This window comes from Oncorhynchus nerka, linkage group LG4 (genome assembly GCF_034236695.1).
Source record: "Oncorhynchus nerka isolate Pitt River linkage group LG4, Oner_Uvic_2.0, whole genome shotgun sequence".
NCBI lineage: Eukaryota > Metazoa > Chordata > Actinopteri > Salmoniformes > Salmonidae > Oncorhynchus > Oncorhynchus nerka.
In genome coordinates, this window is record NC_088399.1 from 45,038,808 (window position 1) to 45,051,825 (window position 13,018).

Consider the following 13,018-nt stretch of genomic DNA (forward strand, 5'->3'; position numbering starts at 1 on the left):
TCGATGGGGTTGAGGTCAGGGCTCTGTGCAGGCCAGTAAAGTTCTTCCACACCGATCTCGACAAACCTTTTCTGTATGGACCTCGCTTTGTGCACGGGGGGATTTTAATGCTTAAACAGGAAAATAATTGTCTAGAATGTCATTGTATGCTGTAGCGTTAAGATTTTCCTTCACTGGAACTAAGTGGCCTAGACCGAACCATGAAAAACAGCCCCAGACCATTATTCCTTCTTCACCAAACTTTACAGTTGGCACTGTGCATTGGGGCAGGTAGCGTTCTCCTGGCATCCGCCAAACCCAGATTCATCTGTCGGACTGCCAGATGGTGAAGTGTTATTCATCACTCCAGAGAATACATTTCCACTGCTCCAGAGTCCAATGGCGGCGAGCTTTACACCACACCACCCGAAGCTTGGCATTGTGCATGGTGATCTTCCTCTTGTGTGCGGCTGCTCGGCCATGGAAATCCATTTCATGAAGCTCCCAACAAACAGTTATTGTGCTGACATTGGTTCCAGCGTCAGTTTGGAACTCAGTAGTGAGTGTTGCAACCGTGGATAGACAATTTTGCTTCTTGTTGCTCCTAGACATTTCCACCTCACAATAACAACACTTACAGTTGGCCGAGGCAGCTCTAGCAGGCGCATCCACTAATATGAAGGGGTGTCCACATACTTTTGTATATATAGTGTATTAATGTGACAGTCAGATACTGCACTGACAGAAACAAAATAACTTGTCTCACTGCAGATCACTCTGGTTCCTTCTCTCTCTCTCTCTCTCTCTAGCAGTGTATTTCACACCCCACTTTCCACTCCTCCACCAATCAAACACACACACATCATCTTGGCAAGTCTTCAGAGAGTGTATACCAGTGATGTTGAACTATTAATGGTGTCATGGCTGCTTGTAGTGATGTACACACTCGCAGGGTGTGTGTGTATGTACACGGTCCAAACAGAAGATGAAAGGCTGATGACTCAGAAGAACACAGCGCAGAAGATCAAGACTGGGGATTGTGATGATGTGTGTGTGATGTAATGGTGGTGTAAATGGTAACAGAAAAAGGTGACTGGCTGGCTGGTTGTCTCACTCTCTCTCTCGATGCATGAAATAAAACAGTGTTTGTTGGAAGAGAAATCCACATTACAAAGGAGAGGGGGAGAGGAGAGGATAAGACAGGATGAGAGGGGAGAGGAGAGGATAAGACAGGATGAGAGGAGAAAGGAGAGGATAAGACAGGATGAGAGGAGAAAGGAGAGGATAAGACAGGATGAGAGGGGAAAGGAGAGGATAAGACAGGATGAGAGGGGAGAGGAGAGGATAAGAGGGGAGAGGGGAGGATAAGACAGGATGAGAGGGGAGGATAAGACAGGATGAGAGGGGAGAGGAGAGGATAAGACAGGATGAGAGGGGAAAGGAGAGGATAAGACAGGATGAGAGGGGAAAGGAGAGGATAAGACAGGATGAGAGGGGAGAGGAGAGGATAAGAGGGGAGAGGGGAGGATAAGACAGGATGAGAGGGGAGAGGAGAGGATAAGACAGGATGAGAGGGGAAAGGAGAGGATAAGACAGGATGAGAGGGGAAAGGAGAGGATAAGACAGGATGAGAGGGGAGAGGAGAGGATAAGACCGGATGAGAGGGGAGAGGAGAGGATAAGAGGGGAGAGGAGAGGATAAGACAGGATGAGAGGGGAGGATAAGACAGGATGAGAGGATAAAACAGGATGAGAGGGAAGATGAGAGGATAAGAGTGGAGAGGAGGGGATAAGACAGGATGAGAGGGGAGGATAAGACAGGGTGAGAGGGGAGGACAAGACAGGATGAGAGGGAAGAGGAGAGAGGACAGTATAGAACCAGTACATGTACAGTACTCTATTCTTCAAAGTACAGTGGCTTGCGAAAGTATTCACCCCCCTTGGCACTTTTCCTATTTTGTTGGCTTACAACCTGGAGGGGGGGGGGGGGGGGGTGCGCCAAACATAGCGTTTTCCTTGATGGCCAAAAAGCTCAATTTTAGTCTCATCTGGCCAGAGTACCTTCTTCCATATGTTTAGGGAGTCTCCCTCATGCCTTTTGGCAAACACCAAACGTGTTTGTTTATTTTTCTCTTTAAGCAATGGCTTTTTTTTCTGGCCACTCTTCCATAAAGCCCAGCTCTGTGGAGTGTACGGCTTAAAGTGGTCCTATGGACAGATACTCCAGTCTCCGCTGTGGAGCTTTGCAGCTCCTTCAGGGTTATCTTTGGTCTCTTTGTTGCCTCTGATCAATGCCCTCCTTGCCTGGTCTGTGAGTTTTGGTGGGCGGCCCTCTCTTGGCAGGTTTGTTGTGGTGCCATATTCTTTCAATTTTTTTTATAATGGATTTAAATGGTGCTCCGTGGGATGTTCAAAGTTTTGATCTTTTTTTATAACCCAACCCTGATCTGTACTTCTCCACAACTTTGTCCCTGACCTGTTTGGAGAGCTCCTTGGTCTTCATGGTGCCTCTTGCTTGGTGGTGCCCCTTGCTTAGTGGTGTTGCAGACTCTGGGGCCTTTCAGAAGAGATGTATATATACTGAGATCATGTGACACTTAGATTGCACACAGGTGGACTTTATTTAACTAATTATGTGACTTCTGAAGGTAATTGGTTGCACCAGATCTTATTTAAGGGCTTCATAGCAAAGGGGGTGAATACATTTGCACACAACATTTTTTTTCTTCCCATTTATTTTTTTAAATATTTTTTTGAAATAAGTATTTGACTATTTTGTGTATGTTCATAACATGAAATCCAAATAAAATCAATTTAATTACAGGTTGTAATGCAACAAAATAGGAAAAATGCCAGGGGGGATGAATACTTTTGCAAGGCACTGTACACACACACACACACACACACACACACACACACACAGATCCCTGGTGTGTCTCAAGGCTGCGTGTTAGTATGTAACATGTAAAGCAGCAGTGCTCCAATAAGAAGTCTGGGACTGAAACACGACACATGACTGTTGACAATGTCCAAGGTGTTCATTCGGAACACAGGAGATTGCGTCAGCTGTGCGAAAGGTAGGGAGACATGCTTTCTGCTGCATTGACACAAATATGAAACATAAAAACTGTTTTAAGTGAGATGTAGGCAGATCTGAAGCCCGAAAAAGGAAATTCACACGAGCACCACAATGCCCACTTCAGCCATGCTCTTCTGAAGGTGGTGGTTGAAGTGAGTAGTAGAGCACTCCAGAAATGAAATATATCTGCATGCTTCAAGACCAGGTTAGCCCACTGAGCTAAAGCCTTGGCATTAACTCTGGCAGAAAAACACAAATCTCGAGGTAAAGATACTCATCACATGATCACAGCACCATTCTTGGTATTACAAGACAAGCAAGCCCAAAATATTCTACACCGGGTGTCTGCTGAGCTAGTTCGTAATGACAGGTGTGGTGGTGTATTCCGTTGGGCTGACAGAACTGGAGCCCCTGTGTGTGTGTGTGTGTGTGTGTGTGTGTGTGTGTGTGTGTGTGTGTGTGTGTGTGTGTGTGAGCTAGTAGCCAGATCCTAGCAGACAGAGAGAGAGACACAGACAGACAGACACAGACAGACAGGACAGGACAGACAGGACAGGACAGACAGACTCGTAATAACCCAATAGCTAGTTCATAATGACAGGTGTAGTGGTGTATTCCATTGAGCTGACAGAACTGTAGCCCTAGTTAGACAAGTTAGACAATAGCTTGTAGGGAGAGAGAGAGAGAAAAACCTGGCTTCTCTCTGCTGCCAATCTCTCTCTCTCACACTCACACACGCACACACACACACGCACACACACACACACAGCTACGGACGACTGGGGGTTGATCTTAAATCTCTGTCCAACAAACTCTCACAGTCTCACTTCAGAATCCAACGTTTGTCCATAAACGTCACATTTCGAAAGTTACGTTTAGGCATTCATTCAGAATGGTTAAGGTAAGGGTTAAGGTTTGGGATAGGGTCAAATAAAAGTGCCGATGAGTGGGATTGACAAGCGACCCTCGGCGCTGGAACTCGCAGCTTACACCCATCCATCCATAGAGCTCGAGCAAACCACAGGCCTACTTGATGGTTATAGCGCAAACAGTTGTGGCCGGTTTTTATGTAATCTCCCGACGTCATGGGTACCTGGACGGACGTTGAATTTCGTCTTGGATCTTTAGCGACCTGGCTGCCCAGCCTAATCAATAATGCAGTGTGTGTGTGTGTGATATTTGTTTATGCTTGTGGCTGGTGCCAACCTCATAGTTCTTTCATGAATACGGTTAACTGCATGGAGCTTTTCCAAGAACAAAAACACACACACCACAAGGCGCACGCGTGCGCGCACACACACGCGCATTAGAATGAAAATGTGATGACAGAATGAAAATTTGTTGCACACATCTCGAGCCACCAAATCCATCTCTGCCAAGGTGTCTTTAGCCGCTCTGAGGTGTGTTGGCTGCAGTGAGCACTACAACAGCTTGACTGGGAGTGCCTGATTCTAGGTACTAGTGCTTTTGAGTGTGTGTGTGTGTGTGTGTGTGTGTGTGTGTGTGCGACGTGTCTTCAATTAACTTGAACAGATCTACAGGATTTCAACTAGGTGGGGGAACATGTATGGGGGAACATGTATGAACATGTATGGGGGAACATGTATGGGGGAACATGTATGGGGGAAAAACATGTGTTACCACCACACTGTAACTGAACAGGAGAAAAGATACCTGCTGGAATGGATGAATGAGATGATACACCCTGAGGGTTGAGAGGAGAGGACAGGGTAGTACAAAAATCCACAGACTGAACAGACACACAGAGTAGAGACAAGCTGTGATAGTTAATGCCATACTATTATGTGTGTGTGTGTGTGTGTTTGTGTGTGTGTTTTAGCAGCTAGTAAACAGATCTCAGCAGACAGACAGACAGACAAACTCGTAATAACCCAAGGCAAACAAAACACATTCGACGGTACCTCTTCCCCAAACACTCCAAATACTCCCAAACAGTAAACACAATTACAGAGGCTCATCTGTTTGGCAGAAACCCCAGTCTAGCCTGGAATCTAGCCTGGCAACTCTCAGTGCCATCTCCATATGTGCCACCAACTGGCTGTATGGTGTGTGTGTGTGTGAGAGAGTGAGTGAGTGAGTGAGTGAGTGAGTGAGTGAGTGAGTGAGTGAGTGAGTGAGTGAGTGAGTGAGTGAGTGAGTGAGTGAGTGAGTGAGTGAGAGAGAGGAATTAGACAGAAATGAAAGCATTATTGGATTGAACATTCTGCGTTTTTCCCGATCAGATATGGTCAATGCCGCACTTTATCTCAAATTCAGATATGACTTTTCGATCAATTAATTATTAAGAGATTCAAGAGAAACTTGAAAGACTTAAGAGAAACCCCCCCCAGACGATGTTGGAGATCCGTTAAACCAATTAAATAGTTCCCTAACGGGTAGCTAAACGGGAAGACAAAAAGTAGTGCAGACACATTCCACCAATATGCATGACTACTACTACAGTCTTGGATTTTCTCTGACACTTTCTGTTGTTACTGTGATATTAGAGAAAGGGAGTGTGTGTGTGTGTGTGTCAAATCAAAATGTATATGTCATGTGTATATGTTATATGTATATGTGATATGTATATGTTATAGCGGGTAAAGCGAAATGCTTGCGTGTGTGTGTGTAAGTACATGTAAGCATGTGTTGTGTTAGCTAGCCAAACGTGACCTTCAGATGTTCCCCAAGGAAACACAAAGATGGGGGACATATACCCCCCATACGACAGTCAGACAGTAATATACTGGAGGTGTGTGTGTGTGCAAGCATGTGCAGTAGCAAGATATTAACTATTTCATATAACCATGGCAAAAAGCATGGAAACATTAAATGATCCCTTTCCTAGAGTAGTGGTTACTCCGAATAGAAGTACTATTTTCTGATACATTATTTATTTTGTGTTATTTGGCCAGATATGATCCTTATGTTACTAGCGGTGGTGTCCCTCCCGACACCCCCCCCCCTTTCTTTCTCCCTCACACCATTTTTCTCTCTCTCTCTATCCTCTCTTAATCACCCATGTCTCTCACCAAGCCAAAACATCAGGACCTCAACCCTCAAGCCCCCCCCACACACACACACATCTCTCCCACTCCACTCTCTCCCTACTGTCTATTCCAGACTTTCGTGTGGCTAAACTACACATTCTAAATATCGCCAAGTACAAACGTTGAAAATGTCTCCACAGCCGTTTGTGTGTAGAGACCTGCATATTTCCAATAATTATCAGCTACCAACAGCTGATTCCTCTGATCTGACGCAAATGGGCTGAAGAGTGTGTGCGTGTCAATGTGTGTTAGCCCTGAGGGGACAGTGGTGATCTATATCGCCAGTGTAGGAGATAGAATGGTGTCCTTGACTTTAGATTGATCCTAGGACTGTCCCCGACTAAAAAAAATATTTGTAGACCAAGAGTCGTCCATTCTTTTTAAACTTGTATTTTTCCATATATAGACATATCCTACGTATGTATTTTAACCAAATCAACTATATGCACTGAGCATGTCTGATTCTTTAAGGGAACTGTTTGATGAAATAATTAAGACAAACAAATGTGTCTCTCTCTCTCTCTCTCTCTCTCTGCTACCGAAATCCCTCTTTTGTTTAGGAAAAACATTCCCTGTTCATTCCCTGTTGGTCATAGCAAACTCAGAACACCGTAACACATGACAGCAAAAATGGATAACCTCAAAACAGGGGAATGTTTACTAATTGCTCAGAAGTTAAAGGGGAAGTCAAATGAATAAATTTGACCCGTTGTGGAAAATAACGAAGATCAAGAAAATGAAGGTAAGGCCTCCTTGCATATGATATGTGCCAAACAGGTGCTGTTAGATTTCAGATTTCAATATAATTTTTCTGACCCGTTTGGAACAATGTAAACAACGGTAAATTAATGATAAGCTTACCAGAGATTCCGTTTTTTTGTAAAGCCTTCATTACGGCAAAAACGTGAATGCAATTTCAGAAATGGAACGTTTTTATTTATTCAGTGGCTAAGTTGTTATTTTATTTGAAAACTAAAATGCTTGAAAGGCATTTCAAATCATGACTGCCTTCTATGCTGCGTGATGACATGAACAAATGAATGATTGATTGATACAGTAGCCTATATAACTATTGAAATATACTGTAGGCTTAAGTAAGTTACAATACTAAGACTAAACAGGACACGCTCTCAGGCCTACAGCTCGCTGGTGGTTATATAAGGCTGCTATACTAAGCCTACTAATGATAATGACATTTCTTATTATTATAATGATGATGATCATAGTAATAATAGTAATAATAACAATAAGAAGGAGATCAAGGAAAAAGGGGGATATTATTATTATTAGACATATCATTTTTCTGACAATTTGGAAAAGTGTAAACAACCCTAAATAAATTATACATAATATCAGAGGCTGGAATAACAAAACAAAAGTGTAAAGCCTTTAAAAACAGCAGAATTTGTGAAATTATGAGGCTTGACTATTGATTACAGATGTAATTAAGTTTATATATATATATATATATATATATTTATACCCGAAAGCTAGACCACAACACTGATAGTCTCATACACTATGTATACAAAAGTATTTGTTCAAATGTGTGTATTGTGAAGTAGAAACATCTAGGAGCAACAATGGCTCAGCCGCGAAGTGGTAGGCCACACAAGCTAACAAGCTTTACTACCCTTCTGGTCCCCACAAGGATAGTAAAACCAAAAACAGACAGGCGAACAGACACACAAACACACACAGCACAGGGCCCCTCATACTCCTTCCCTTTAATTACCCATCATATGTCATTGTTCATTAATCCTTGCCTGGAAATAGACTCACACACCCAGTTATTAGCGGCTACATACTGATCTCTCTCTCTCCCCCCCTCTTCCCCTCTCTCTATTATGGCAGCACCAGCACCAATCTCCTCTTAGAAGAACACAGATTCTTATTCCAGAAGCTTCCCGGAAAAGGCTGAGGTACCGGGGGAATTCCCAAATCCACCACAGAGAACAGAATTCCAAAACAGAGAATATGGGACACTGGCTGCATTCCTCTGGGCTGCTGAAATGGGAACGCTGGGAAAAGCTGCTGTAGAGAGACTGGTGTACAACTGGGCTTATGGTCAGGATTAAAACTAAAGCCCAAACCCTTTCCAGCTGACAATACATTCAGAAGTGTAAACCCTCTCACACTCTGTATGAAGGCCACTGAAACACAAACGTTATAATTATCCAACATAACCACCGTTTAATAACAACTTGCATTCCACATCGCGTTCTCTTCCGGTTTGACTCTCTCTTTCACATGTATTCACCTCTCTCCTCACGTCTCCTTTTTCCCCAAACCCCCCCCCCTTAATGACCAATCCATCCCTCTCTCCAAATGTCTCCTTCCTCCACACTGCCACTCTACAAAGGAACCCAACTGTGTGAGTGGGAGAGAAAGAGAGAAAGGTGGGCAGAGAGGAGGGATTGGGGTGCTTCGCTGAGAAAGCAGAGTTGGTAGGCTCTGGCTGTGTGTGAGCAGATGTCTCTGTGTGTGTGTGTGTGTGTGTGTGTGTGTGTGCGCAAGTGTGTAAGAATATCTCCCAATTAATAACAACCAATTAAGCCCACTATAGTGCTAGCCCGCACTGAGGCTCATTAGAGGGGTGCGTGTGTGTGCGTGTGACAGCAGGAATTAGATGCTGATGATGTGCGCTTTTCATCACGTTATCACACTCTCACGGATGAGAGGCTGCAAACTGTCATCATCTGGTGTTGGTCTTTTAATAGGAGAGGAGAAGGAGAGGATGCTGTTTTTCATTAAGTGTTCTGTTGCATGTGGAACTAAATGTTTAGGAGTGCGTGATTTTAAAAAAAAAAAAACAGCAAGCATACAACTAACGACCAATCATATGCATTTAGGCCTACACCAATTCAATGCCCATAACTGTTTTATTCAAAGCCTGTATTGTGTACTCTTGACCTGAAACAGTGGATTGGGATTTAGAATTATTTGCATGAATGGTGCATTTTGTGGGTTTTATATACAGGATTATATTTGATGTTTGATTGTGTGTCATGTGAGAAAGGGATTTCTGTACATGACGCAATACTCCCCTCTGGTGTTTATGATGCAACATCACTACCCAACCTAAATAGTTGTGGTGTTTTGATGTTTGTGGGTCTGAAAGCTGCTTCAAAAAGGTGAAAGCTACACGGGAACATGTCCAACCAAACACACTCCCAGAGTTTTTGTCTCACGAGGCAGACCTTTCAGGGTACATATGGGCCTTCATATGTAAATCTGTAGTGACAGACTGACCACTTCAAAGCCTTTCATAGGGACCATGACTGAATTAAAGAGCTGAACATGGTATGGTTTGGAGAGCTTAACAACTCAGAGAGAGAGAGAGAGAGAGAGAGAGAGAGAGAGAGAGATTTCCAGAACAACAGAGCCAGGGTTAGTGCCAGGGTTGGTGAGAAAGGACCAGTATAGACAGAAAAGTCAGTCAATAATCCATCAGAAAGAGCCTTTTTTTCAAACTGCATGGTCTTTCTAAGCTCCATCCATCTGTCCATTGAAATCAAGAGGCATATAAGGTTTAAGTTGGGCTACTTAGTTTCTCACCACTGTGAACCCTGGGTGCTCAATGCACCTGTAAGTGAAAAAGCCTCTTTCAATATGCCAATCTGCCTAGCAACAACTATACAGAAACTCAGTGAAGGCTGAAAGAGGAGAGGGTAACTCCCATACAGCAAAGAGCTCCAGACAGAAAACAGGAAGGTTGTATGGGAGAAAAACACTCCAAGGCTTTTCACTCCTGCGACACGGCTCCATCTAAATGACAAAGAGACAAAGACCAGTTAAAGCGGAGCACGAAACACACCGACAAAAGGAGAGAAAGACGAGAAAAAACAAGAAAAACAACGTCTGTGCGCCTTACACACACACACAACACACACACCTCTATTCACTATGCTTTTGTGCCCCTGCTTCTGTTTTTCCTGTTGCCTCTCAGCTCCCATATCCAACTCTACCATGTGTGTGTGTGTGTGTGTGTGTGTGTGTGTGTGTGTGTGTGTGTGTGCCTGCTGTGCCAACACAGAAGTCGACAGGGGTGCAGCGGATTGGCGACCGGAGGAAGGGAGGCTGACAGAAAGCGGGAAGAAAATACAAGAGAGCAGAAGGAAAGGAAAAGAGAGGGAGGCCAGGCTGAGGTAAGCAACGTTCTCAGAGTGGTAGTTCATTACACCTGACCTTCACACTGACCCACAGAGAATACAGCAGCAGGACCACTGCTACGACACACACACCCAGAAGCAGCTTCCGTCTATTCTCCTCAGTATAGAGAGGGGAAGTGGAGTGGAGCTGGCCCAGACCCAGAGAGAGAGAGATAACAGAGCCAGCCTGGAAAAGACTTTCTAGGTTCTGACTCCTTACAAAGACCACTCACTCGCTCACTCTCTCTTTCTCTCTCTCTCTCTCATTTGTTTAGCGGCTGTATGTGCTAGTATAGACTTGAATAAAGCCAGTCCTACCTTGGGCCATTTGGGGTTAAGCAGGCGGGCTTTGAGGGCATCGTCCAGGGCGGTCTGGTACTGTCCCAGGTGGAGAAGGGCCGCAGAGCGGTTACTGTACAGGATGCAGTTCTGAGGGTCAGCAGACAGGGCCTCCCCGTAGAGCTGCACTGCCAGGCTGTACTGCCCCCGTTGGCATGCCTGGTTACTGCGACGTACTGCCTCCAGAAACTCTGCCTTAGAAAGGATTGTTGGCCCGGGAGGGATGCAAGGATGAGGGTCTGTCTGGCAGAGAGGGGGAGGGATGGGGCGAGCAGAGGTAGAGGACGAAGAGGAGGAAGAATGAGGGTTGGTGGCGCGGGTAGAAGAGCGAGGGCCGAAGAGTGAGAACTGAGATGGAGAGGGAGGAGGAAGAAGAGAAATGTGGGGAAGAGTGGTCAGTTATCTTTTCATTCAATCAGACTCAAAATTTTATAGTCCAGAGAACCATGTTGATAAACATCTGAGATTCTAATCTGTTCCACCAAAACATTAAAGCAATATTTATATCTGCATTTGATATTGTGTGTGTGTGTGTGTTTAACTACTCTTGTGGGTCAGGTTTAGGTTTTAGGGAAAAAGGTTAGGGTAATATTTTTGAATGGTACTAAATTGTGTGTCCCCACAAGGTTATCTGTACAAGACTGTGTGAGTGTACGTTGAGGTTAGCCCTCTGTTGCCTCAACTTAGAAAAGCTGCTTCCCTCCCTGATCTGCTGTTGCCAGATTTGTCCTTTCAGAATGACTTACACCAAGGCTGTCATTATCGCTCTCTCTCTCTCACACACACACACACACACACACACACTCCCAGTGGCTTTCTCTGTCCAAACAGCTGATTGGAGCACTAACTCACACAGTAGGAAGTTTCCACTGAGAATACAGAGAGAGAGAGAGAGAGAGAGAGAGAGAGAGAGAGAGAGAGAGAGAGAGAGAGAGAGAGACAGAGAGAGAGACAGAAAGAGACAGAGACAGAGTGAGCGAGAGAAGCTTTTCAACCTGTGTATACAGCCAATAGGCTTGTATGCATTAGTCAAAACTGTTTTGTTGGAACAGTAGTACAAGAACACCCTCTTCACGAGCACACACACTCACATGCATACACACTTACGCACACACACACACACACACCACTTCCATGTCCTTTCCTCCCCCTCCCAGCTCAGGTCAGCAGGGAGAAACACATTCCTGAGAGAATGAAACCAGGGACCTCCTCTGACAAAGAGAGCGAGAGAGACACAGTAAAGATTCAACCACCACGTGCTCTTTGTCACCCAAGTAACATACCACCTGTAGAAAAGAATGTTACATTTGTATCTTGTCTTATTATTAAAGTAATACTGTAACATGGCCTCTTTTATTTTCCACTAAATTGCTATGAAATGCAATGTGCTACATACTAGCCCGGTATGGGCTGAATAGCTGCGTCACTTGGACACAACATCAAACGCATCATCAAAGCGCTTTGGTTGATGTTGATAGGTTAGCCAGCCTATAATGCAGCTAGATATATAGTCTCTGCTTTGTAAAATAAACTGTTTTTTTTGGGGTCATTGAGTTATATTTACCCTTTCTTTCTTCGGTCGATGTTTCTCCATACTGTCCTAGTTTTATACTCAGCGGCAGCTACTTAAAACTTTCATCCCATGCAGTCCGCTTCCCAAACAGGACAGAGAAACAGTGCGATCTCACACAACAATGTAGTAGGAAGGAACTCCAACCATTCTGTTTTCATGGACCTCAAAAAAGCGAACAATCATGCGATATTCCCACTCTACCGGTCGCGAACTAACTAAAGTTATTTCTCAGAAAGTGCGCCATGTTGTCAAATCCGTTTTTCCCCGAGTAACGGAATTTGTGGCCGGTGGAGGCGTGTCTCGGTAGGCTCGAGCTCCACGGATGCAGCTCCAGTCGGTCTCCAGGTCTCAGTTACTCGTGGTGACATCAGAGAGGGGTTGAGTTACCTAGCAGTTATTCATTCCACTGTGGAGCTGTGGGTATTGTTCCTACAGCATTTTGGTAATAGATCATTACTTTCTGCAACCCTCTTGGTAAATAAACATACACAAGGTGCAGTTTACTCAAAAGTCGATTGCACAATGGCCTTGAATCAAAGGATGATAAACAAATGAAGAAGAAATCTAGAAAAAGACAAAACAGACAACATCCCCTCTGCATTTCAGTAACTTATTCTGGTTATGCCTTATTTTGGGGTACATTTAAGAAATTGGTAAAATGTCAATGACATAATGAATAAAAACAGGACATCCAAACATTGTTTGTATTTGACAACAATACGTTTTCTTATACTAGTAACATCAATGTACAACTTACAGTGGTTAAGTTATAGTCATGAATGCTGCGTACAGACAGTGGTTGAAAATAAACCGTTTTGTACACTATAGCCTTGATATTTACGCACCGG

General features: G+C 44.2%; 1 protein-coding gene across 1 annotated transcript in view; it reads right to left on the reverse strand.

Moving 5' to 3' along the window:
* The window catches only part of LOC115126301 (tetratricopeptide repeat protein 28-like), a 92,402-nt gene extending 79,900 nt beyond the window's left edge, over positions 1 to 12,502 (reverse strand). Inside the window, exons 1-2 of the mRNA XM_029655921.2 lie at positions 12,162 to 12,502; positions 10,577 to 10,945 (exon numbers count right to left, since the gene is read on the reverse strand). Coding sequence (XP_029511781.2) covers positions 10,577 to 10,945; positions 12,162 to 12,191 — 399 coding nt within the window. The 5' untranslated portion in view covers positions 12,192 to 12,502. The remainder of the gene's footprint in view (positions 1 to 10,576; positions 10,946 to 12,161) is intronic.
* Between the last annotated feature and the right edge of the window lie 516 nt (positions 12,503 to 13,018).